At 43.6% G+C, this 22,591-nt stretch overlaps 2 protein-coding genes and 1 pseudogene across 2 annotated transcripts in view; 2 read left to right on the forward strand and 1 right to left on the reverse strand.

Annotated features, from left to right (window-relative positions):
* Erich1 (glutamate-rich 1) overlaps positions 1-22,591 on the forward strand; it is a gene marked incomplete at its 5' end in the record, with an annotated part of 52,793,804 nt that overhangs the window by 33,661,644 nt on the left and 19,109,569 nt on the right.
* Lrp13 (LDL receptor related protein 13) overlaps positions 1-22,591 on the reverse strand; it is a 49,685-nt gene that overhangs the window by 12,682 nt on the left and 14,412 nt on the right. The window contains exons 10-21 of one of the 2 annotated variants that reach the window (XM_087589437.1): positions 22,233-22,401; positions 21,139-21,364; positions 19,860-19,985; positions 17,494-17,718; positions 12,276-12,587; positions 10,744-10,971; positions 8,805-8,987; positions 8,085-8,300; positions 5,319-5,557; positions 2,140-2,269; positions 1,789-1,976; positions 819-1,005 (exon numbers count right to left, since the gene is read on the reverse strand). In XM_087589437.1, coding sequence (XP_087445563.1) covers positions 819-1,005; positions 1,789-1,976; positions 2,140-2,269; positions 5,319-5,557; positions 8,085-8,300; positions 8,805-8,987; positions 10,744-10,971; positions 12,276-12,587; positions 17,494-17,718; positions 19,860-19,985; positions 21,139-21,364; positions 22,233-22,401 — 2,429 coding nt within the window. The remainder of the gene's footprint in view (positions 1-818; positions 1,006-1,788; positions 1,977-2,139; positions 2,270-5,318; positions 5,558-8,084; positions 8,301-8,804; positions 8,988-10,743; positions 10,972-12,275; positions 12,588-17,493; positions 17,719-19,859; positions 19,986-21,138; positions 21,365-22,232; positions 22,402-22,591) is intronic. The other variant, XM_087589438.1, reaches the window with a different exon arrangement.
* Tufm-ps1 (Tu translation elongation factor, mitochondrial, pseudogene 1) lies at positions 2,672-4,077 on the forward strand (annotated as a pseudogene).

The following is a 22,591-nucleotide window of genomic DNA, read 5'->3' on the forward strand; positions in this document are numbered from 1 at the left end:
ACAGGCTAAATGAAAGAATATGACACAGTATGGGGCCTTGGGCTTGTTGTCCCACAGGCTGGGCTGCCAATTAGCTCACATGGAAGAAGTGTTTTATAACAATGATCACAATAATAACTACATCATAAAGGTATATAGTATGCAACAATTATTAGCTTAAATAAAAAGTAGCATCTTTTTTTAGTTTCTTATTTAGTGGACCAAATAGTGAGTTTCACTGTGACATTGTATTAGACACATCCGTGTACCTTGCTCGCATCCACTCCCTCCCTCTACTACCATTTCCCATAATGTTGGTCCACTTCCTTTCTTCAAGTAGTCCCAGTTCTGTTTTCATGCCCCATGGGCATGTGCACACATTCCACAGATAAGAGAAAATATGACATTTTATCTTTCTTCCTTCTATTACCCTCTCTTATTTCCCCTCCCTTTCATCCTTTGTCCCACCCATAGTCCCCCTTTAACTTTCATGCCATGCATCTATTCATATTTAAATCTAGATTCCACCTAGAAGACAAACATTTGTCTTCTTGGGTCTGGCTTATTTCACTTAACACAATCTCCAGTTTCACTCATTTTCCTGTGTGTGACATAGTTTCACTTTTTCTTTATGGCTAGGTAAATTCCATTTTGTATATACATGACATTTTTCTTTATCTACACATTTGTTGATAGACATTAGGGTGGTTGGGAGTGAAATATTGGGGCGGATGGGTAGGAAAGAAATGTTTGATAAGTAGGGTTGACCCATAGCAACAGAGTTAGGGGTTCAAAGCTCATGATCCATGATTTAGAAGAGAGTCCCAGCTCCAGGTTACCTGTTGCCTTACAAGTGTGGCCATCAGAGCCCAGCAAGTAGCCAGGGTGACAGGCACAGATGTATGAGCCCTCAGTATTGATACAGGTCTGACTGCAAGGTTGACCAGATGGCTGCTGGCACTCATTTACATCCCGACAGATTTGCCCATTGCTCTCCAGCTCAAAGCCTGGGGCACAAGCACATACCTGAAAGAGAAGAAAAGCCATCAGCATATTCTGAAGACAGAACAGCATTGACAAAAGGGTTTTGATCTTCATATGAGATTTGCATGGTGATACATTCCATTTTGACAGCTAAAACAGCTTTCCTCTGAATAGTCCCTTCTCTTTGCCTCATCAATCTTGCTGTGTCCCTTACACCCTTCTATCCATCAATGGACAAGAGTAACAATGGCTAGGTTCAGTTCAGGACATCAGAGCCTCTGCTGCATCCATAAGAGGAAAAGCACACGAAGCTATCTGAATTGGCCATCTGCCAGTGGAGATCTGGTGTGACCAAATATCAGAGCACTTTATTTCACTCGACTATGAGAAGAAGAGAGTTCCTGGCATGCTGCTGAGGGCTGAGTAATGATGCCTTAATATAGCCAGTCTTCAAACTAAGAGCAGGGCAGGTTCCAAATATCTACATGGAAGAAAACTTCCCACTGCCATTTTCCTGACCTGCCCAGAAATTTGGACCTTAACACCATGCAGCATTCCTCCCACAGCTCACAGCAGAGATGAGAAGAGGCACAGCAGTCATTTTCATGACTGTACAAGGAGATACAATATATGGGAGAAGTTAAACAGGCCTTAGGAGCTAGGAAGGCTCAGGTACTGGAGAGGCACTCAAGACAGTTCTACTATGTTTATATCTTTGAGATCAAGGTGCCGTCTGGGACAACCTGAATGAGTGTGCTCACTACTGATTTTTCTCAGAGAATGTAGGTGGCTGAGAGAGAACAAACAGTAGCTTCAGCAACTCACCGACCCAGTTGGGGACTGGTAGCAAGAGTGGTAACATAGTTCGGGGCTGCACATTGATGAGGAACACTCCCCACCCTCATCTGAACCATCTGCACAGTCCTCTCGCCCGTCACACACCATGCTGAAGCTGAGGCAGGCACCAGTAGTAGCACACTGGAACTCGGAATCCTGGCACCTCTGTGGAGCACCTGTTGGAGAGGGGATGGCTTTCTACCAGAGGTTTACAATCCATCCCAGCATCCCTCCTCTACAAGGCTCTTTCATGTAAAACGAAGACACATCCAATGCGAAAAGAGGGTTCTGTGGCATTTGCCCTCACTTTCTGCCTCAGTGAGGATGCCCTGCACTTACATCCAGCCTCATCACTGCCATCTCTGCAGTCACTCTGTCCGTCACAGTGCCAGAAGTCAGGCACACACTGGTCTCCACTGCCACAAGCCCACTGCCTTGGGCCACATGAGATCACCTTGAGGCCACAATCCTGAGGAAACAGTGACAATCAGTGGCCTCTGGTCCATCTAAGGAAGGAGTTTGCAAAGTTAGGCAAGACCCTGGGTTAGGAGACTACTTTTAAGTGCCTTCTGTAGGGATGTCAAAGGGGACAAATTATGTCTCTTTTAGTAGATGGATATGTGGCCTACCCTTAAGAGTAGTGTGTTTCCATAGTAAGACTACCTTGAAGAAAACTAAAATTTCACTTGTAAGTGGTTATCAATTGGAGTTAGCTTCTGGGTTGGAGATTGGGGAATATGCCCCCTTCTCCTTTCAGCTCTAGGACACCAACTGGTGCAAACATGTGCAGGGCCTGTGCATGCTGCCTCAGTCTCTGTGAATTCATAGGTGCTTCCTCCCTGTTGTGTTTAGAAGACCTTATTTCATTGTCATGAACAAAAGCACAAGGGAGGAACACTGGCTTCCTAGTACTTTGTCTGGGTCCCTGAGTACTACCACAACCACAATTGCCACCCTACTGCAAGTGACACCTGGTTTCAGTACTCTTGGCACCAGCTTGACTCTCTTGACTGGCTAAAGGTCCCAGAATCACCCTTCTTGTGCTACCCACTGTCACTGGAGATCAGGAAAACCCATGTGCATGGCAAACTCCATGTGAATGTGGGTACCACTCGATGTGGACCACCATGAGGTTATCTTGACACCATGAATATTCTAGCAGAGGGAAGTAGGCTAGTTCAAAAAATATAAGAAGATAGATAATGCCCCAGAGGAGCTAGCTCAGGGTATTGCCATCAGCAAACCTTCTGAGGAGTTATATAGCCCACTGTCCACACAGACTGACTGTCCTGGTCATGCAGTTATGTTAAGAGTAAGGTCACAGACCCTTTCCCCCTACATGGTGGCATCATGGTGGTGGCAGCTAATGACAGCCTCATGCCCCAGATTGGAGAACACTCATTTCTATGGGCTAAAGACTGGAGTAGAGCATGTTGTGGTATGTGTGGACAAGACAGACACTGCCCAGGATTGGGAGATGGTTAAACTAGCAGCATTGAAGATCCAGGGGCTGCTTGCTGAGTTTGACTATTAAGGAGAGAAGATTCCAGTCATCATGGGCTCTGTTCTCTATGCCCCTGAGCATCATGATTCTAAACGAGGCGTGAAGTAGGTGCAGGACTGCTGGATGCTGTGAACACTGATATTCCAGTACCCACACCACACCTGGAAAACCCATTTCTGACACCAGTAGAATGAAGTTACTCTATTTTAGCCATGGGACAGTAGTGACAGGTACAACAGAGTATGACATGTTGAAGATGAAAGATATGTGAATTGCTGGGATATAAGAAGAACATTTGCCTTGTGGTGATGAACCTTGGGACATTCTACAAGAACCTAGAGAAGCTGAGGCAGGGAGATAATCCTGAGTGCTCTGGTCTGAATCATGAGAATCTGAGGCATGGTCATGGTCAATCCAGGCTTCATTCAGCCTTAACAGAAGGTTGAAGCTAAGATTTATTCCTCATCAAGGAGAATGATGGCTTCCACAAGCTCTTTGTGTCTCGTTTCATGCCTGGCATGTTCTCTCTGTCTTGGGACATGGCCTTCTATGTGATCTTACCTCCAGGGAAGGAACTTGTCATGCCTGGAGAGGACCTAAGTGAGGCTTAGCCTCATCTTCTGGCAGACCATGATTTTAGAGAAAGTCAGCGTTTCACCTTGAAGGATGGCAACAAGACCATTAGTGCTGACTTTGTCCCTTATACACCTGCCATGACTGAGGCATGCCAACCTCAAATGGATCTGAATCTGAACTCCTGCTCAGATTCTTGAAGTTACTGGGCTGCCCTGTATTTCCTCCTGTGCAAGCAAGCTGCAGCCACACTGAGTATAACTCAGGCTATCTCTGTGTAAGAAGTGGCCTGCCAGGTAAGATATGCAAATAAACTCTTGTGAATAAACAAAAAATAAATAAAGAGCAAGAGAATGACCAATTGGGAAGTCTTCATTTCATCTGGATAACAGAAACAAAGGAATCTAATCTAGAAATCAACTTAGAACTCTTTCTTCCACAATGAATACATGCTCCAGCAAATTAAAGTTGACAGTATCTTTTGCATTTACTCTGACTTGAGTATTTACAGAGGAGGGGCCATCTATGTATCTGCTCATCCCCAAAGCCCTTTAAACCAGTGGTCGTGACCCTTTTGGGGGTTAAATGACCCTGTCACAGACCTCAGAAAACATGGATGATTTATGTTATGATTAATAACAGCAGCAAAATTACAATTATGAAGTAGCAACAGAAACAATTTTATGTTTGGGGGTCACTACAACATGAAGAAATATATTAAAGGGTCACAGCATTAGGAAGGCTGACAACTGCTTCTTTAGGCATATTCCTAGCTGTTGAACACTACAGACAACAGTTTGAGCATCTGGGATGCATCGTGAACAGTTCTGAGCTCCAGGAAGCTTCCTGGTAACAATCGAAAGGAGCTGAGGACAAATATGTCCATTTCCAGAGCTCAGCTTTTGATTGGCTACTCAGCCATGGTGGTCATGTTCTAATCTTTAGAGGCCTCCTACAATACAAATGCCTCTTAAAAGTTGGGCTTTCTGTAGTCTTTTGGTAACACCTTGATGCAGCAGCCATGGGTGACTTCTCTGCCTTTATATTTTCCTGAATTTCCCAACAGAAAGCATGGGTTACTGTGGTGACTGAGAACTACAGTTAGCAATCTTGCTTATCAGTAGATTCAAAAATATTTTTGAAGATCGAATCTTTAAAACCACGCATGCACAGATCGTTACTGCTCTCTGTCGCTGCTCCCTAAGCAATACCATGTGGCAACTATTTCCTCAATGTGAACACTGCATTAGTTGATTTAAGTAACTTAGAGAAGATTTGATGTGTGAGAGAATAGCGGTCCATTACAAAGACTAGGCCATGCCCTAGGGAAGACTTGAGCATCCACAGATTCTGGCTCCCTGGAAAGATCTAACAACTGACTCCCCTTGGCTACTCAGAGGCAATGGTCTCTCCTCGTATTTCTGAAGGAGAAGTATGCTACCTTCTCGTCGGCTCCATCTTCGCAGTCCACATCATGGTCACATATCCACTCTGCCAGCACACACTCTCCACTCTTCGGGCACTTCATCTCCCCTTCTGGGCACTGTAGGGACCAGGAAACGGGGCAGCCTTCTTCATCTGAATGGTCCAGGCAGTCTCGGTTCCCATCACAATGCAGAGAAGAAGACACGCACTGGCCGCTCTCACATTGAAATTCAGTGGAACTGCATTTTTCATGAACTGAGAAAGGTAACACTTTGGGTAAGGGCTCGGGCAACTCTGAGGCAACTTGGTGAGAAGAAAAACGCTCCGGGGACTCTCTTGAGTTCTGCTGTCACTGCGGGAACCGGCCTCATCAGGCAGGAAAGAAAACTCAGTTAAACGTTACTCTAAAACGTATAAATCACCTGCCCCAGTCCTGCCTTGGTCCTAGAAAATTCAGGCTGAGGGACAGGAACGGGAGAACCTACATACAGATTGGGCGTGGGCAGAGTGAAGACCCTCCTCACAAAGCTTGGTGCATCAGCAATAAGAGAAATTCTCTCCCAACATCCAAAATGTTCTGTAACATTTTGCATGCACCTTGGTGTGTACTGTAATCACCAGTACAATTTCCATGCTGCTGGGTTCGATGCCTACAGACAGAAGGTTAGCCCCAGAAAAGGATGTGAACAGGTCTCAAAGGTACATTTCATCTAGAATTCAAGTTCCTTTGAGTATCTCGTTCCTCTGCATTGTCCAGCTGCTGTCACAGCCCTGCCTACTCGGTCTGTTCCACAGCCAAACACGCCTAAGCCCCACCCTGCTCTTCCCACTTTAATCCCTACAAGTTTCTCCTTGACAGCAGTCTCTCAAGGTGATGTAAGTCTTTGAACCATGTCATTAGAAAGAGAAATCAAGACTCCGTAGCCCATAACATTAAAGGGGAAAGTATCAAGACCCCCGTAAGTGAGAAGATGGCCCGGCAGGTGAAAAAGGGCTGGGACCAAATGTAAAACATTCAGGAAAGTAGATCATTAAAGTAGTAACAAAAAAGTAATTTTGGAAACTAGACTAGTCTTTCCCCTAATGGAAATATTCTTGTGATGGGAAGAGGAGGATATGGTAGGACACTCAAGTTGCCTCTAGCTCTGACCCTTTACCATCAAACTTCCATAGTAAATATAGCACTGTGTGTGTGTGTGTATGTGTGTGTGTGTAGTGTGTGTTATATGTGTGTAGTGTGTGTGGGGTGTATATGTATAGGTGTATGTGTGTAGTGTGTGTACTGTGAATGTGTGTAGTATTTGTATGTGTGTGTGCAGTATATGTGTGTAGTGTATAGAATATGTATGTGTGTAGTGTGTGCAGTATAGGTGTGTAGTGTGTAGAATATGTATGTGTGTAGTATGTGTGTATTTGTGTATAGTGTGTAGAATATGTATATGTGGTAGTGTTTGTATATAGTATGTATAATGTGTGTTTGTGTAGTGTGTGTTCATGTATATGTTTGTGTGTGGGGGGTGTATGTGTGGTGTGTGTGTATATGTATGTATAGCGTGTAGAGTATGTATGAGTGTAGTGTGTGTTTATATAGTCTGTGTCTTATATGTGTGTAGTATGTGTTTGTGTGGTGTGTGTATGTATATAGTGTGTGTAAGTGCATTTGTGCATGTGAGTGTGTGTGTGTGTGTGTGTGTGTGTGTGTGTGCGTGCGTGCGTGCGCGCGGGCCTGCGCACGCACGCATGCGTGCTCCCAACTGGGATAAACAGGTGACACTAAGCCCTTTGTGTCAACCCTCACTCTGTTATCAGACATTCTTGTTGTGGTCTACTTAGAACTATAATTTTCACATTCTTATACTCTTGGTGAATTTACTATTCCAGTAACCTCAGCACAATAAAAGTGCTGTCATATGTCCCCAGAACAAGACCGTGCTGTGGCAAAGGGATGGTGGCATACACCTTTAATGTAGGCATTTCGAAGGCAGAGATCTGGGGATCTATGTGAGTGCAAGGCCATCTGGTGTTTGTAGCATGTTCCAGACAGCCAGGGCTACAGAGTGAACTCTGTCTCAAAACCAAAAAGTAACCACCACCACCACACTGCAAAGTTTGTGATAAATCTTATGAAGCAAATGGTTATACCATGTGTACCCAGGACTACATAGTGAAAATCTGTCTTAAACACAAAAACCACCACCACCACCACCACCACCACCACCACCACCACCACCACCCCCTGCACAAAGGCTGTGGTAGGTCTTATTAAGCAAATTATTATATTATATAGGATTGTTAATAAGTCAACAGTATGGAGGCATCTTTAATAATGCTACAAAAACAGTTTAGTGATGTATTTATTTGTGGGATGGTAAAGGTTCCCTGATCAGAGCTTCAAAGTATGTATGTATGTGTGTGTGTATGTATGTATGTATATGTGTATTTAGTTCTCAAGAACAATGGTTCAGTACTTGCTCAATGGTAATTTTTTTGGTTATCATTCAGAGCACTGTTGTAGAACATAATTTCTAAAAGGAAGATAAATCAACTATAAATCAGTTGGAAGTATTCCTAGGGCCAGACGTCCTGGGTCAGCACATAGAATAGCATGTCTCTTTTGTCCAAGAGGACCTCTGTGGATTCTAGGTCAGGCAGGACTATACAGTGAAACTCAGAACACTGCTTTTGATAATCACACACACACACACACACACACACACACACACACACGTACTCGCACACATACATGCGTACATCTTCGTCTTGAGAGGCTCGTGGAACTTACGGCATCCTTGTTCATCTCTTCTGTCCAAACAGTCTGGCTTCCCATCACATCTCCAACTCTTAGGGATACAGCGGGTCTTGTTGTCACAGCGCAGTGAGCAGTCATCAGCAGGCCTCCAGCAGCCCAACTCATCAGACCCATCGGAGCAATGCTCAGCCCCATCACAGTGATATCGCTCCTCTATGCACCCGCTTCCATCCAGACACTGAAAGACGCCTAAAGTGGAGAAGGTCCAAGACTGAAATTGGTCAGGAGGAAGATTTTAAATGAGATGAACTTTCTGCGTTCCAGAGTCTGAGGGCTAAAGAGAGTGCATCCCACATATCTGAGTTCTAATGTCTAGAACATACAAGGCAGCTTAATAACATGCTCAGGTCAATTACATTATTAACCTGAACCAAGCCATTTAAATCATTGCTTTGACAGCTTGCTAAATGATTACCAACTCTTACAGTGGGCCATTTAGGTCGCTCTGTGGACCAGCCTATAAGAAGGCAAATATTGAAACAGTTAGCAAATTTAAGGATGCAAACAGGCAACAAACACAGACAAATGGATGAAGTGTGATTGTGTCCTTAGGGAGTCCACATTCCAACAGATAATGACATGCAAACTTGCCCAGAGGAAGTTGGGAGGTCAGATTTATAAACATGCTCTGGGAATTCCTGTCATCGACCTTAAGGTTACCCTAGCAAAAGGCCCGCCGTCAGGATTACCAACCTGGTTGATGGCAGACCCGAAAACAGTTTTTTTCATCTGAGCCATCCTGACAGTCATCCTCACCATTGCAGAGGGACTCCCTGGGAATGCATCCCTTCCCATCCTGGCAGGGGACAGAGGACCGGGCACAGAGAACAGGAGGAAGGGAAGGGGCAGTGGGCACTGGTTCCTTATGCCCAGGATCTAGAGCAAACAATATCACTTCAGCAAATCAATCCAGGAGGGCCCAACAGTAGGGCACATTCCCACTGTCCCCCTCCCTCAGAAAGCCACATCAGGGCTGAGTGTCCGCATGGCTCTACCTTACAAAAGCCAGTGAAAGCACCAGGTCTTAGGGATGATTAGATGAGTTACATAGACCCTCATCCACTGGCTTTGAATTTGGGCAAGTTCTTTCTCCTTCCTGAGCTATCTGATGCTCTGTTTGCATCAGAGAATCGAAAGCAAGCACGACTGTGGGCAGCATCGCCGACTGTCAATCACAGACTGCACATAGGTGCTGCATAAGAGCATCACTGAGCTGAGAACGTCTTGCCACGCAGTTGTTACAACCGACTGCTGTGAACAGAGCAACTGCTCTTACTTGGCGTAGCTGTACTATCAGTCTGCATCTGGGTTTGCGTGAGTACATTCTGGAGCAGCAACGCAGCAACGATACCACACAGTTTAACGTTTCTCAGAATGTGTCCCTAACAGGACTCAATGCACTACAGTCCTCCTGGCTCCCCAGCATGGGATGAGAGCCAGCATAAGCTAGGCACTCCTTTGTTGAGTTGCATGAATTACACCACCACAAGTTATATTTGCCAGCAACTGTGTGTTAGAAATCAGAATAGGATTTAAGGCAGGAAGCTTAACTATTTGTATAACCTCAAGAACAAATCCTCAGACCTGATGCTTTTTAATTCCTAAGATCAATGTAAAGCAACCAGTGAGTCAAAAGTCCTTGTGTGTCACAGAAGAGGAGATGGGACTGGATACAGAGAAGAAATGGTTCCATCCCTCTGGTGTCCATTGTGCTTTGAGATGCCCAGCTGTTACTACCGAGGAAGGTTCTGAAACCTGATGCAGAAACTCCTTTTTCTCTTCCTCACGACCTAAGATTGGGTGTGCTTGGTCCTGCTGAAGGATTCTATGAAAAGACAACATATAAACCTGTTCACCTTGACCCAACTCCAGCAAATGGAAGAACGCAACTTTCCCTGGAACGCGGTGAGCACGAACGCTTAAACTCCAGAAAGCTCCAAAATATAAAACTTTCCGAGTCTGACATGATGTCATAAAGGAAAGCTGGAGACTCTACTTCCCACTTCAAAGGCAGGCGCACTGAGACTGTTGTAGGAAATGACCTTCACCTTGTGTGCATAAAGTATGTACAAATTATCAGGAATCTCGCGCTTACACTTGGGTTTCATCCATCAGAGATTTCACTATACATCGTAAAAAGACTCTGAAGCCTAAAATAGAGGTCCAAAAACTTGAAACACTCTTGGTCCTAAATATTTTGGATAAAGTCTATTCAGCTTGTATCACAACCTTGGAGGTGTCCCACAGAAGGTCCCCTACACAACGTCCCTGCTATGTGTCTCAGGAAAGAATACATTGTTTGGTAAATCAGTTTGGGAACAGTTTAGAACCAGTTATGCTCATACACAGACTGAGCCTTGAATACACTAACAGGAACGAGTTTTCTTTCCCCAAGGGGCTAGGGCAGGCACACCTCTCTGAGAACTGCTAAGACTTATGGTCATTTTGACTGGCTAATTCTCTTAGCAACTTTGAAATATGTGTTCATCCTTAAACTCCCATAATAGGAACAGTATGAACAAGTTAGGGAAGGGGATGGCTAGGCTGAGAAGATGGTGGTAATGTAAAAGTTGGGGACCCAGGATTTTTACCCTAAAACATATGGAAGATGGACCCACAAGGAAAGACTTGCCTGGCACTGGAGAATCCGAAACCTCCTGGTTCTCCACCAAGATGATCATTTTCTTTATGTGTGTCTCCTTCATTGTGGAGAAGGGCTCCAGCGTCTTCCTGTTCCACAGCACAAGAGTTGCCTTGTCTGCAGTCACCAGGTAAGGTGCATGGGCCACCAGAAGCACATCGCTCCAGGATGTGTTCAACGAGCGTGTTCGGTTCTTTAATAGACTGAGACTGTGCAACCCTAGGGAAGAACCAAGATTGCTCTGTGACCTAGAGCAAGGTGGGATGCATGGGCCCCGATGTGATGGAGGTCTGAAGACCCAAAACTCCGAAGGAGAGCATTCCCCTCCTTGCAAGTGTCACAGCCTTTAGGACAGTGGGGAATCTTAGTTCTGACATGTAGGGACAGTGGCTGTGGCTTCACTGTCTCAATGTGTATTGTGTTTGGTTAGTTTTTTTTTTTTAAATTAACCTGCCACGAGCCAGAATCATCTGGGGAAAGGGGAACTTTAATTGAAAACTCCCTCCATTAGATTGGCCCGTAGGCCAGCCTTGGGGTACTTTCTTGATTACAACTATGCAGGAGGCCCCAGACCATTGTGGGTGGTACCATCCCTGGGCAGGTGGTCCTAGGTTATATAGGAAAACCAGCTTAGAAAGCCAGGAGCAGTGGGCCAGTAAACCACACTCTTTCATGGCTTCCGACAGATGTAGCTCCCTGCCTCCATGTTTCTGCCCTAAGTTTCTGCCCTGACTTCTCTTCCTTCATGATGGACTACAAGTTGAAGGGTTAGGTAAACCTTTTCTTCCCCAAATTGCTTTTGGTCACAGTGTTTTATCACCGCAATAGAAAAGTATCACATGCTGAAAAATCATAGCTATCAGTGTGTTGGCACCAGGCCGTGAGGTAAGAAGATCACAGTTAAGGAAAGATCAGAATCACCACACAGTTACAGCTCACACTGATACCAACATCTAACCACAGCCCTGTCTCCTCCTCCTTTGCCTCTGTTATTTCTAGCTGTGAAAGGAAAAACATTTAAAATAGAAATTTTGGAAAAACAACCATGTGCATTTTTTGAAGCTCTCTAAGTCTATTATTTCTGAAAGTGCTCTAAGTTTTTAAATTACTAAACCAGAGTGTCAGATAAGAGATGGGTTTGAAGTGCCTTGCATTTACTGTCAAATTTCAAGTCAAAGTCTTTGTTTAAGCAGTGCTCAGAATAAGTAGGATGGCTAGAAAAAAGGTTTTGAATATTCTCTATACAAAAGTAACAGTACATGCATGAAGTGACGAATACACTAATTACTATAATTTGACCATTACACATAATATGTGGGTGTCAAAATATCATTATTTAACCCACATGGGTGTGCAACTATTTTGTGTCCATTTAAAACAAAAAATTTTCACCATAACCCAAAACAAAAAAAATTTAAAGTTAAAGGGAATGACTAGAAGAAGCATTATGCTAAAATAAAGATTTGGCATGTGTCCTCAGGTTCCCTCCTCCCCCGTGGTACTGTATGTTACACAGTACTTACCAAGCCCTTTGGTGGTCCAGAGGATGCTAGCAGACCCAAGGTCCAAAGCCATCCGAGTGTCTGCTGCCCAGGTGCCTCTCCAAACTTCCTGTCTGTTTTTGCCATCGAGGGTCATGCTTTGTAGAGGCTTCCCACTCTCCACCCAGTACAGCACCCTTCTGGGCCAATCAAGAAGCAGTTGCAGTATAATGTTTCGAGTGCTGTAGAGAATGTATGACTCAGCACCAGGCATACTGGTCTTGTGAATGGTACCTCGGTCACAGGGTACCCAGAACAGGTTCCCGGTGGCTATGTCCACATTAGCTGAACAGACTGTAGGAGGAACAGAGGCCACATTGGAAAAGGCTTCTAGGTATACTCATGTACTGGCTCTAATGGGTCAAGCGTAGGAGATCGACCCCCTCGAGCAGACACTTCTTTGTATCACGAGCCTCATAATGCCTAGTCTACTTCCAGCAGCTTGTCACTTGAGCTCCACTGGTCCTCACAGCCACCTGGAAAGATCTACTGCATCTCAGGGAGGTGGCCAAGTGGCCTTCATTTGCATGCAGGCCTGTAACGTCAACGTTATGTTCCTCTTCTCCTGGGTCAATTTACAAATCTATCAATTATACTTCAAGGGGCTAGAGCTGAAATTGCTTTAGGAAAACTAGGACAAATGACATTACTTCAGAAAAGATGGAAAGTCACCAAGAGCTCACTGGGAGTGAGAAAATCTAGGATGAGAGGGCGCAGGTATGATAAGGTCCAGGTTCATAAAAATCATGGGTATTTTGATGGTTTGAATAGAAATGCTACTGCCCCCCTCCCAGGCTCGTAGGAAGTGTCACTGTTAAGAGGTGTGGCCTTGTTGGAGTAGACGTGTCACTGGGGGTTGCTTTGACATTTCAGATGTTCAAGCCAGGCTCAGAGTCATTCTTTATTCCTACTACCTATAGATCAGGATATAGAACCCTCAGCTCCTTCTGCAGCACCATGTCTGCCTGTGGGCCACCATGCTCTGCCAGGATGATAATAGACGAAGCCTCTGGACTCTAAGCTAGCACCAGTTAAATTTCTTCCTTTATAAGAGTTGCCATGGTCATGGTATCTCTTCATAGCGGTAAAAACCCTGACTAAGACGGGCATCCTTTCTCAGATGCAAACAATTGCGTTAGGTGCTAACTCCAAGCTCTCCACTCCTACTCAGGCTCAGAGAGCTAGTGTACAGCTGGAACAAGCTGGGATTCAGCTACTGTGGGATGTGGTCTGCCATTCAATTCTGAGCAATATCAAGCTAGAAGGTCAGAATGCCTTCCTCAAAATCCTGTGTCTATGCTTCAGTGTCCTCAAGTGCATTATGAGAGGGTTTCTCTCATGAGCTTGTCACAAGCTTAATTAAAATAGGCAAAAATCTTAAAATAGTCTCTGCTGTTTTACAAGTTACTGAACCTGATCACAAAGCTCACAATAGCCAACCATCAGGAACTCAGCTATTGATTTACTAAAAATGATACTCAACTAATACAGTCTTAATTGTTTTATTACTATTTACTATTACTGGCTTAGGATTCCTTATTGTGGAACTGACTGTGGTTCTGAATTTGGAATTCTTTCTGGATGTTTTTGCACAGGGCCTTGAGAAGAGGACTCCAGTCTAAACCCAATATTCATCTTCGTTTCCCGTATACCTTATACCTATGGCCTCAAAGTAGTTTTAGAAAACGCTACCTGCATCTGACTAGAGGAGAACAGATATGGAATTTCCCACTGAAACCATTGAGATTTTGGTATTTTGGACTTTGTAGTTTCAAATTAACACTGCACAAACTGAATCGCACTCTTGTTTACTTTAAGTCAATCATTCCCGGGTGCTGGACATGGTGCCACACATGCTTTCCAAATCCATTTTAACCATGTAACATGGTATCTTGGAAGCTAGCCTTGCAGGGGCATTTACACCCTGAAAGTTGTCAGCACAGCTCATGGGAGAGGACTTATTTGAGGGTTACTTGTTTGTATGTTTTGTTCCTTAGACCTAGATTGGTAAGTAAATTGCCTTTGGGTCAAATATAGTCCACCGCCTTTTTATGTGGATAACCTTTTAAGAAATATAGTTAATACTCCATACATTCTATAAGGCTATTTTCATGTTACAATAACGAATAGCCACCAAGCACAGTGGTTACTCTTTGGCCTTTCATACAAAGTTTGTGACCCCTTAGTTGTTACTTAAGAGAAGCGAGATGGCTTAGTGGGTAAGGATGCTTGCCACCAAGTCCTATAACCCGAGTTCAATCCCTGGAACCCACATGGTGGGAGCAGATAATTGATTCCCAAAAGTTGTCCTCTGATCTACTCACACACATGTGGCACATGTGCACATGAACACACACACACACACACACACACACACACACACACACGCATGCACACCCATAAAATAAAGTAAATTCAAGGAAAGTTGAATTGTTAAGGGTACTGATTCCGCTTACATGTGAAATTAACTAAACTCTAAATACCAAATCTGAGAATCCAAGAATCATTTTCCAGTACCTAGAGTGCATTGTTGAGGTCATCAAAGCCATGTTTTATGACACCTGATGACCTAATCCCCTGTGTCTCCACTTCACCTTTGTTTCACTTTTCTATGGAAACAAAGGTATGATATGATGTTTAAGTCAAAACTGCACTTTGACAACAACTTTACCAGATACGGTCAACCTTAGCTTTTAGAAAGTAATCATGACTCTGTGTTCTTCATCTTCGTATCAGTAAGCTCTGTTATAAGCATGTCAGGTAATACACACACATATTTTTCCTATTATGTTAGTCAGTCTTTGTTTTTGCTTTTGTTTTTTTTTTTTTAACCTTTGATATCTGAGATGGGATCAAGCGATTTATTCTGATCCCTGACTTCCGGTCTACATACATTTGTCTCCAAGGCTTCGGAGCCCATATGTGGTTAGGCAGGACAACGTGGCAGTGTGCACACAGTGGAACAAAGTGATCACGCTGTCCAAGAGGTTGGTGAGGAGAAGACAAGCTGTACTTTCACAGGCATGACCCCAGCAGCCTGCTTCCCCAAGCCAGGCTCTGCCTTCCCATAGCCCATCCATTTCCGAATTCCTCACTGGTTTAAATCTATTGCTGAAGTTAGCATCTTAATGATTAGATCTCAGTGATGCTACCCAGAAACCAAGTTTCATTCTGCATATGACTGGGTCAAGGGTGGGGTCCAAACTGTAACATGCCGAGAGCCAATTGTCAAGCACAATTTGAAGCACAGTCACTGGGCATGACAGTGAGAAATTGATGTTAACTACTGAAGGAGAAGACAAACACATGAATAGTTACTCATGGTGAAGGGGCGGAGCGTCAAAGGGAAGCCGTTACACACAGGGCTTAACAGGATACTTATTCTTCTTCCTTTAAGGTGGGAGCATTTTTTAAAACTACATCATAGCCTCTTGTGAGAGGATCTCCTGAAAAATAATACTTCTGAATTCTCCCCATTTCCATGAAGTTGTTCTTGCCCAAGCTCAATGCTCCCTCTCCTTTGCCAAGCCCTGCAATTTTCAGAGAGTTCTCATTCTTATAATGAACTATGGTTTTAACCTTGGCCCTTGGCAGGTTCAAGCTGGAAAGTCTACTTGCCAGGTTCAAAGAAGGTTCTTTGAACAATGTTACATTGGTTCTTAAAGAGTTGTTGTTACTATGATGTCCTCTCATTTTTTAATTAAAAGAAATTAACTGTATTTTTCAGTCTTAGTTTTTAACTTTAGCATAAGAATATAGTGCCCAAAAGAAAACAGTGACATCAGGACACGGACATAAGAAGGAGGCCACATAAAGCATGTCTAGCTAGCAGGAACGATGCTGTTGCCTTTGTCATGGTTAACCACTGTTACAATTTTTTTGGCTCTTGAATGTCCCCATAAAGTTTATGTGTTAGGACCTTGATGGCAAGCCTGCGGTGCTACTGGGGGAAGATGAAACTTTTAAAAGATGAGGATCAGTGGGAGGGAGAGAATCCGGTAATTGGGAATATGAGTCCTCAAGCAATCTGTGCGTATCTAGTTCCTTCCCTCTTCTCTCTCTCTCCCTCCTTTCCTCCACCCTGCCTCCCCTCCCCCTTACCATGAAGTGAGCACTTTGAGTCCACAATTCCCTTCCCATCATTAGCATCCAGTACACAAGTCTAAAACCAGCAAGTCAACCCAAATGGACTAAGAACCAAAACTTGACCTTTCCCTTTTACATTCATTCACATATATATTTTCTTTCTTTCTTTCTTTCTTTCTTTCTTTCTTTCTTTCTTTCTTTCTTTTTTTTTTTTTCTCAGTTAGGATTTGCTTTTTACAAGAGTAATCACCCTAGGCTTTTATTACAGTTATGGAAAGTTATTACCACTCCACAATAGAGCCAACTCAGAAGAAACCAGCAGCTCTTGATTTAATACCTGCAACACAGAATTAGTTTGTCCAGCCAGTGGGGAGGAGGCATCGCCTCCATCAAGTGGGAAGGTGTCTGCAGTTAGGCACCCCCTAGATAGCTGTTAGACGCTGTCGTGGTTAGTTTGTTCTGAATGTTTTCTGACTGGGGCGTTAGAAGTTGCTGTTCGACTGCCATTGTACATACCTTGCAGCCCCCTGGGCACCCCATACATCCCTGAGAAAGGTGTTAAAGGCACAGCCTTAGCGCTCGGCAGAGCGCACAGGTACAGGTGTTTGGAAATCTAGTTTCCCACTCCGCAGCTCAAGTCTCTGTCATTTGTAGCGGAGATGTTTGCTGCGTTTAGACAAAGTACGGGGAACTTGAGGGCGAGGTGTGGCATTTAGGAATGTGGGAAGGGAAAGTATATATTGCCATATTAAGAAAATATCTTGCTTTTCCTCTCCAAAATCTGCATTGCAAATGACTTTTAAATTAGAGTTTGAAAAATCTGCAATGCAAAACTGAAGAATAAAAGGTCCTTTTTAAAAAAAAAATTTTCCCTATTCTTCCCTGACTTAAGGCCAGGAAAGCAAAATTTAAAAACTCTTATACCTCTATTGAGCCTCATGGCAATGGTCATGCCTGAGAACAATGGGTCAGTAAAATATAACACATTCAATTAGTCACATCTAGTCTTTGGTGTGAAGGTACATTCAGATTAGGGATAGATTCGCTCTTTTGGCCCTATACATTTTAGAACCAGAAGAGAAAAGAAGAAAAGAAGATGCCTACCACAGCTCACCTGTTTGCTGGGTCCAAATCTCTTGCTTTTCTCCTGAATATCCAGATGAGTAAACAAGATGTCCCTGGGCATTTGACCAATAGATGAAGTTCCTCTTCCAATCAATGTCCAGTAAATAGAGGTTCCCAGCATGTTCTTCAACTAGAGTTCTCTCTATAGCACGTCCCATAGAGCTGACTTTCAGCAAGTACAGGCGTTTGCCAGAAGAAAATACAACTTTTAACTCTACGAAGAGAGAGGCAAGATTTGCTATTTGACAGTCTATGAGATGAGTCCCAGGTTCCCTTCTGAGAGTAGCTGTATCTTAGGCTCAGGTACCCACACAAATGTCTGACATCCCTCGGCAGTACACATACATGAACACCAGAGCCTCTAAAGACACAGGTTATTGGGCAAATGCCAGTGTTGCTTTCCCAAGGCACTGGGTTTTTCTGATTTTTGATGGAAGTAGAAGGCTGAACCAATGGGATGCTGTTCTCCTTGATTTAACAACAGCTGCATATGTAGCAGAGGATGGCCTTGTTGGGAACCAATGGGAGTAGAAGCCCTTGGTCCTACCAAAGCTTGACCCCCTAGTGTAAGAGAATGCTAGGGCAGAGAGGTGGGAAGAGGCGGGTGGGGGAACACCCTCATAGAAGAAGGGGGTGAGATAGGGGGTTTATGGATGGGAAACTGGGAAAAGGGATAACATTTAAAATGTAAATTAAAAACATCCAATTAAAAGATAATGTCTTGCTACTAGAGTATTTGTTTATTTGGTTGGTTGGTTTTATTTTTTGTTCGTTTTTCAAGACAGAGTTTCTCTGCATAGCCCTGGCTGACCTGGAACTTGCTCTGTAGAGCAGGCTGGCCTCGAACTCAGGGATCTTTCTGCTTCTACCTTCCGAGTGCTGGGATTAAAGGTATGTGGTACAACCGACCAGCTACTAGAGAAGTTTTACTAATTTCTCTTACTTAAAGAAAACTTGAGTGTGTTGGTCTAATTGCATGCTATATATAATGCTCAAAATTAAGTCTAAGCTGATTACTGGGGAAGAAGCACACACTCTATCATGACACCATTCAAAGCTGTCCCCATGACCTGTTTTTAAAAATAAGTTGGAAAACAAACGTATTTACATGATTTATTCTTCTTAAAACTTAAAGGCCATATAGGTTGGGTAGAAATCTTCAAGTGATTGAGTAGACTTTAATATTTTAGAGATAAAACAGCAACACAGGGAATTGGTGTTTGTATTGGACAAAAGTTCCACAGAAACTTTCCTTAAAAACATAGTCAGGATACGTGATAGGGATCATAGAAGACATTTCTTCTATTAGTGTATTATGTGTAAGGTTTTTCATGCAAACCTTAGTGTAGAATATCACTTAGCCTTCAAAATAGGCTTAGTAAAGTTACTTAGCAGGTAAAAGTGCCTGGCATGTAAGACTGAGACCGAGTTCTATCTCTGGAGGAAGAAAAGGTAGCTGGGCAAGAACCTCTGATGAACATCAGTGCACAGTGCACACACGTGCTCCTGCTCACAACTATAGCAATTGAAATTGAAAAATAAAAAAGAAGGAAGTCAGGAGATGTGGCACACACTGGTGATCACAGAACCTGGGAAACCAAGACACAAAGATTGTGAGTTTGGGGCCAGCATGGGTCACATAGCAAATTCAAATCCAGCCCAGACTGTGTGTCAAGACCTGTTTCAAATAGTCAAAAGTGTGTGTGTGTGTGTGTGTGTGTGTGTGTGTTTCTATCATATTCTATGACATAGAGATATAACATTAAAGATATTATTCTAAGTGAAATACAACAGAGCCACAGAACCCACAATTTCACCAAATATGGTAGCTAGAATAGGCACAAACAGAAAGTAGAATGATGGCTGACAGGAACTACAGGCAAAGGCAGTAGTACTGATGGCTAAGAGGTGAAGCGCATCATTTGGGAAGATGAAGAAGTTCTGGAGATAGCTCTTGGTGATGGTTGCCCCAAAACATGAATGCTTCTCATATCACCATACAATTAAAAATGGCTAAACTGTAAGTTTTTGTTAGGTCATTTTAGCACTATTATAAAACTAAATCAAGGAGACTGGGAGCTGACTCCAGCACTCATGAGGCAGAGGCAGGAAGAACTTTGTGATTTTAAGGCCAGCCTAGTCTATATAACAAGTCCCTTGCCTTCCAGAGCAACCCAGTAAGAGCCAAATCTCAAAACAATCAAACGAAAATGGTATCAAGTTGTGTTGACAACAAACTGGTCATCAAAGGAGTTTGTTGGAACAGAAGTGATTGATTCTGAAGAATCTGCCTTATTTCCAGACTAACCTGAGGTAAGCCTTCTAGGACTGTACCCATTTCACCAGAGAACTTACCACTGCAGGTACCAGAAGGCAAAAGAAACAGTCCCTCTGGACAGACACACTTGTACCCCTTGGGATGGATGGGGGACAGGAGGCATAGGTGGCTGCAAGAACCTGGGACACACGCTGAGTGTCTGCCTGTTTAAACAGAAACAGTAGACATAGTTTTATGTTCCCTGTCCAAAACTCAGAACTGAAGAAGAAACACGATGGTCTACCTTCGGAGGAATCCAAATATACTTATCACCTTCTAGTGGGTGTGCTGACCTTTGAATTATGCTGACTGGCTGTCAGACAAGTGTCTATCTGTCTTATGCTAGGGCTAACAAACTTCAACCAATTGCACCTTTTCCCTTGGAGTTAAGACAATATGGGTATTTCATTGGTTTGCTAGGAGACGTCCTTTAAGAGGGGTCTGCATTCTCCACCATCGTTAGTTTTTAAGATACACTAGTGGTGATCCATGACTCTGATTCCTGCACTTGGGACACAGAGGTGGGAGGATCTCTGTAAGTTTGTAGACAGCCTGGTCTATAGAGCAAGTTCCAGGACTACATAGAGAGACCCTATCTCAAAACCCAAAATAAATAAATAAATACATGAATAATACATACATAAATACATACAGAAGAACACATTTAACAGAAGCATCTGAGTTGAATCTGATGTACAGTTGGTATTAATAAATACTTTTAATTCCTCCCTTCTGATTTCCATCTAGAAGTGGGTACCAAACTCGTTTCCATTTTCAGATCACAGCCCCATACATCAGTGAACATGATCTGAACTTTCTGTGGACAGCTTGTTTTCCTTTTCTTAATTAATGTTTAAGGTTTTCTTATTTTATTACTTTTTGTGTCTGTTTCCTCTGCACGTATGCATGTGCAGCACGTACCTTCCTGGTGCCCCAGAAAGCCAGAAGAGGGCATTGAACCGCCTGGGATTTGAATTACAGACAGTTGTGAGCCACAAACCAGGTGGTAAGGATTGAACTTGGCTTCTCCGGAGGAGCAGTTACTGCTCTTAGCTGCTAAGCCAACTCTCCAGCCTGGATACTCCAGACCCTAAAACTCCAGCTGATGTTTTAGCCAGGCACAGGGCACAGGACTCAGAATGAGCTCCTCTGTGGTGCTTTTGACCTGCTCAGCTTACTCAGAAGTCCTATGGGAGACTGGAAAGAGCAGTGACAACAACATGCCCCTGCTTCAAAACAGCAAGTTTCAACCACAGGCTGAGGTCACATCTTGGATGGTTTCCATCTCAGCAGTTCAGAAGCAAATGACTCACTTACTTTTCGGTTGCTGGGTCTTGTGGAGGACTAAGAAAGCGGATATGGAAGCTTGGAGCAGCACCTCTCTCTCCTTTGGGCTTCTGGGTGAGGCACGAATCAGTTGAGTTTGATTTGCCCAGAAGAAAGCATTTTCAAATACAGCCAAGCCAACAGGGTCTTCGTCTTGGAAAAATACCCGAGGAAAGGTGTGTCTGCCATGGCCATCCACGTTCACTGTCTCTATGGACTGAAGGATTAGAGACTCATGGGATAGAAGTAGCCTCAGCAAGTGTGACTGATGTTACAGTCACCAGAGACTTCTGGACGCTGGTTAAATATCACTGTGACATCAAGTCCACAGGGAGGAATTCATCTAAGATTATAGAGGCCTCTGGTAAAGTCATCGTACTGAGTGGTCCTTGTTCAGATTTTGGTTACCATAGCATCTGCTCTACATCCAGACATGGTACCAATGCTGTTCACTCTATTCTATGATGGCCTTAGAAGATAGGCATTTACGTATTCCCAAAGAGAGCAGGGAGCTTTAATCTCAGAATAATTCTCTCACCAGAGCATCCTAATCAGCCGATATCACAGCTTAGGGAATGGGAGACTTGAGAATGTGACTCATCCAGCTCTGAGCTTCTGCTTTTAGTCACTATGTCATAACGACCTTTTAGTTTGTCGTTTCCCATATTGGGATATTATAAATGGCATCTTTAGGCCTTCCATAACTATATACTGCATCATTAGGCCTCGGGAATCTGAGTACAGAACTCTAAAGTATCATGGAAGTTCCCAGAAATCTTTAAAACATCTTGTGTCGTGGGTACAACATAAATCATGGCCTTTATTCTCGCAAAAGTGTAGCACGGTTGGACCATAGAGTCTGTTAAAGCAACAACAACAACAGCAGCACAGCAAGTCTCCCAAGCTGTTGGTACAGTCTGCTCTACTCAAAGATGCTGTGCAATTAAACCTGGCTCTTCTTGTTTTGCTCCACAAGTTACTTCACAGTTAATGCTAGACATAAGAGAAGAGTGTACACACCGGTTGACCCATTCCAAGCTCCTGGCGAAAGAGAGCCCCCATCCCTCTGGGCTTATCTACAGTACCTCTTTATAGCCACTGATCCAGTAGAGTCTGCCAGTCACATGATCAAGTGTCAGTCCCAGGGGCTCCTCTGTGGTCACAACTGCTAGCATCTTCCTGTCAGAGCCATCCATTCCTGCAGCTTCAATAGTCTTTACCCCGTTCTCACCTCGATCTACCCAATACAGATACCTGCAACCATCAGGAGTACACATTTTTTATTTAAGAAAAAATTAGCTTCACTTGTGCACACACATTATTCTCAACAACTCCTGTGAGCATTGTCTCTGTACTGCTACCCAAAGCTGGAGAGCTCAGCTCCGGTATTTATCAAACATGGGAAGGTTTGGCTACATGAAATTCAATCTAGGATGTCCAAATA

Source organism: Rattus norvegicus, chromosome 16, assembly GCF_021556685.1.
Source record: "Rattus norvegicus strain SHRSP/BbbUtx chromosome 16, alternate assembly SHRSP_T2T, whole genome shotgun sequence".
NCBI lineage: Eukaryota > Metazoa > Chordata > Mammalia > Rodentia > Muridae > Rattus > Rattus norvegicus.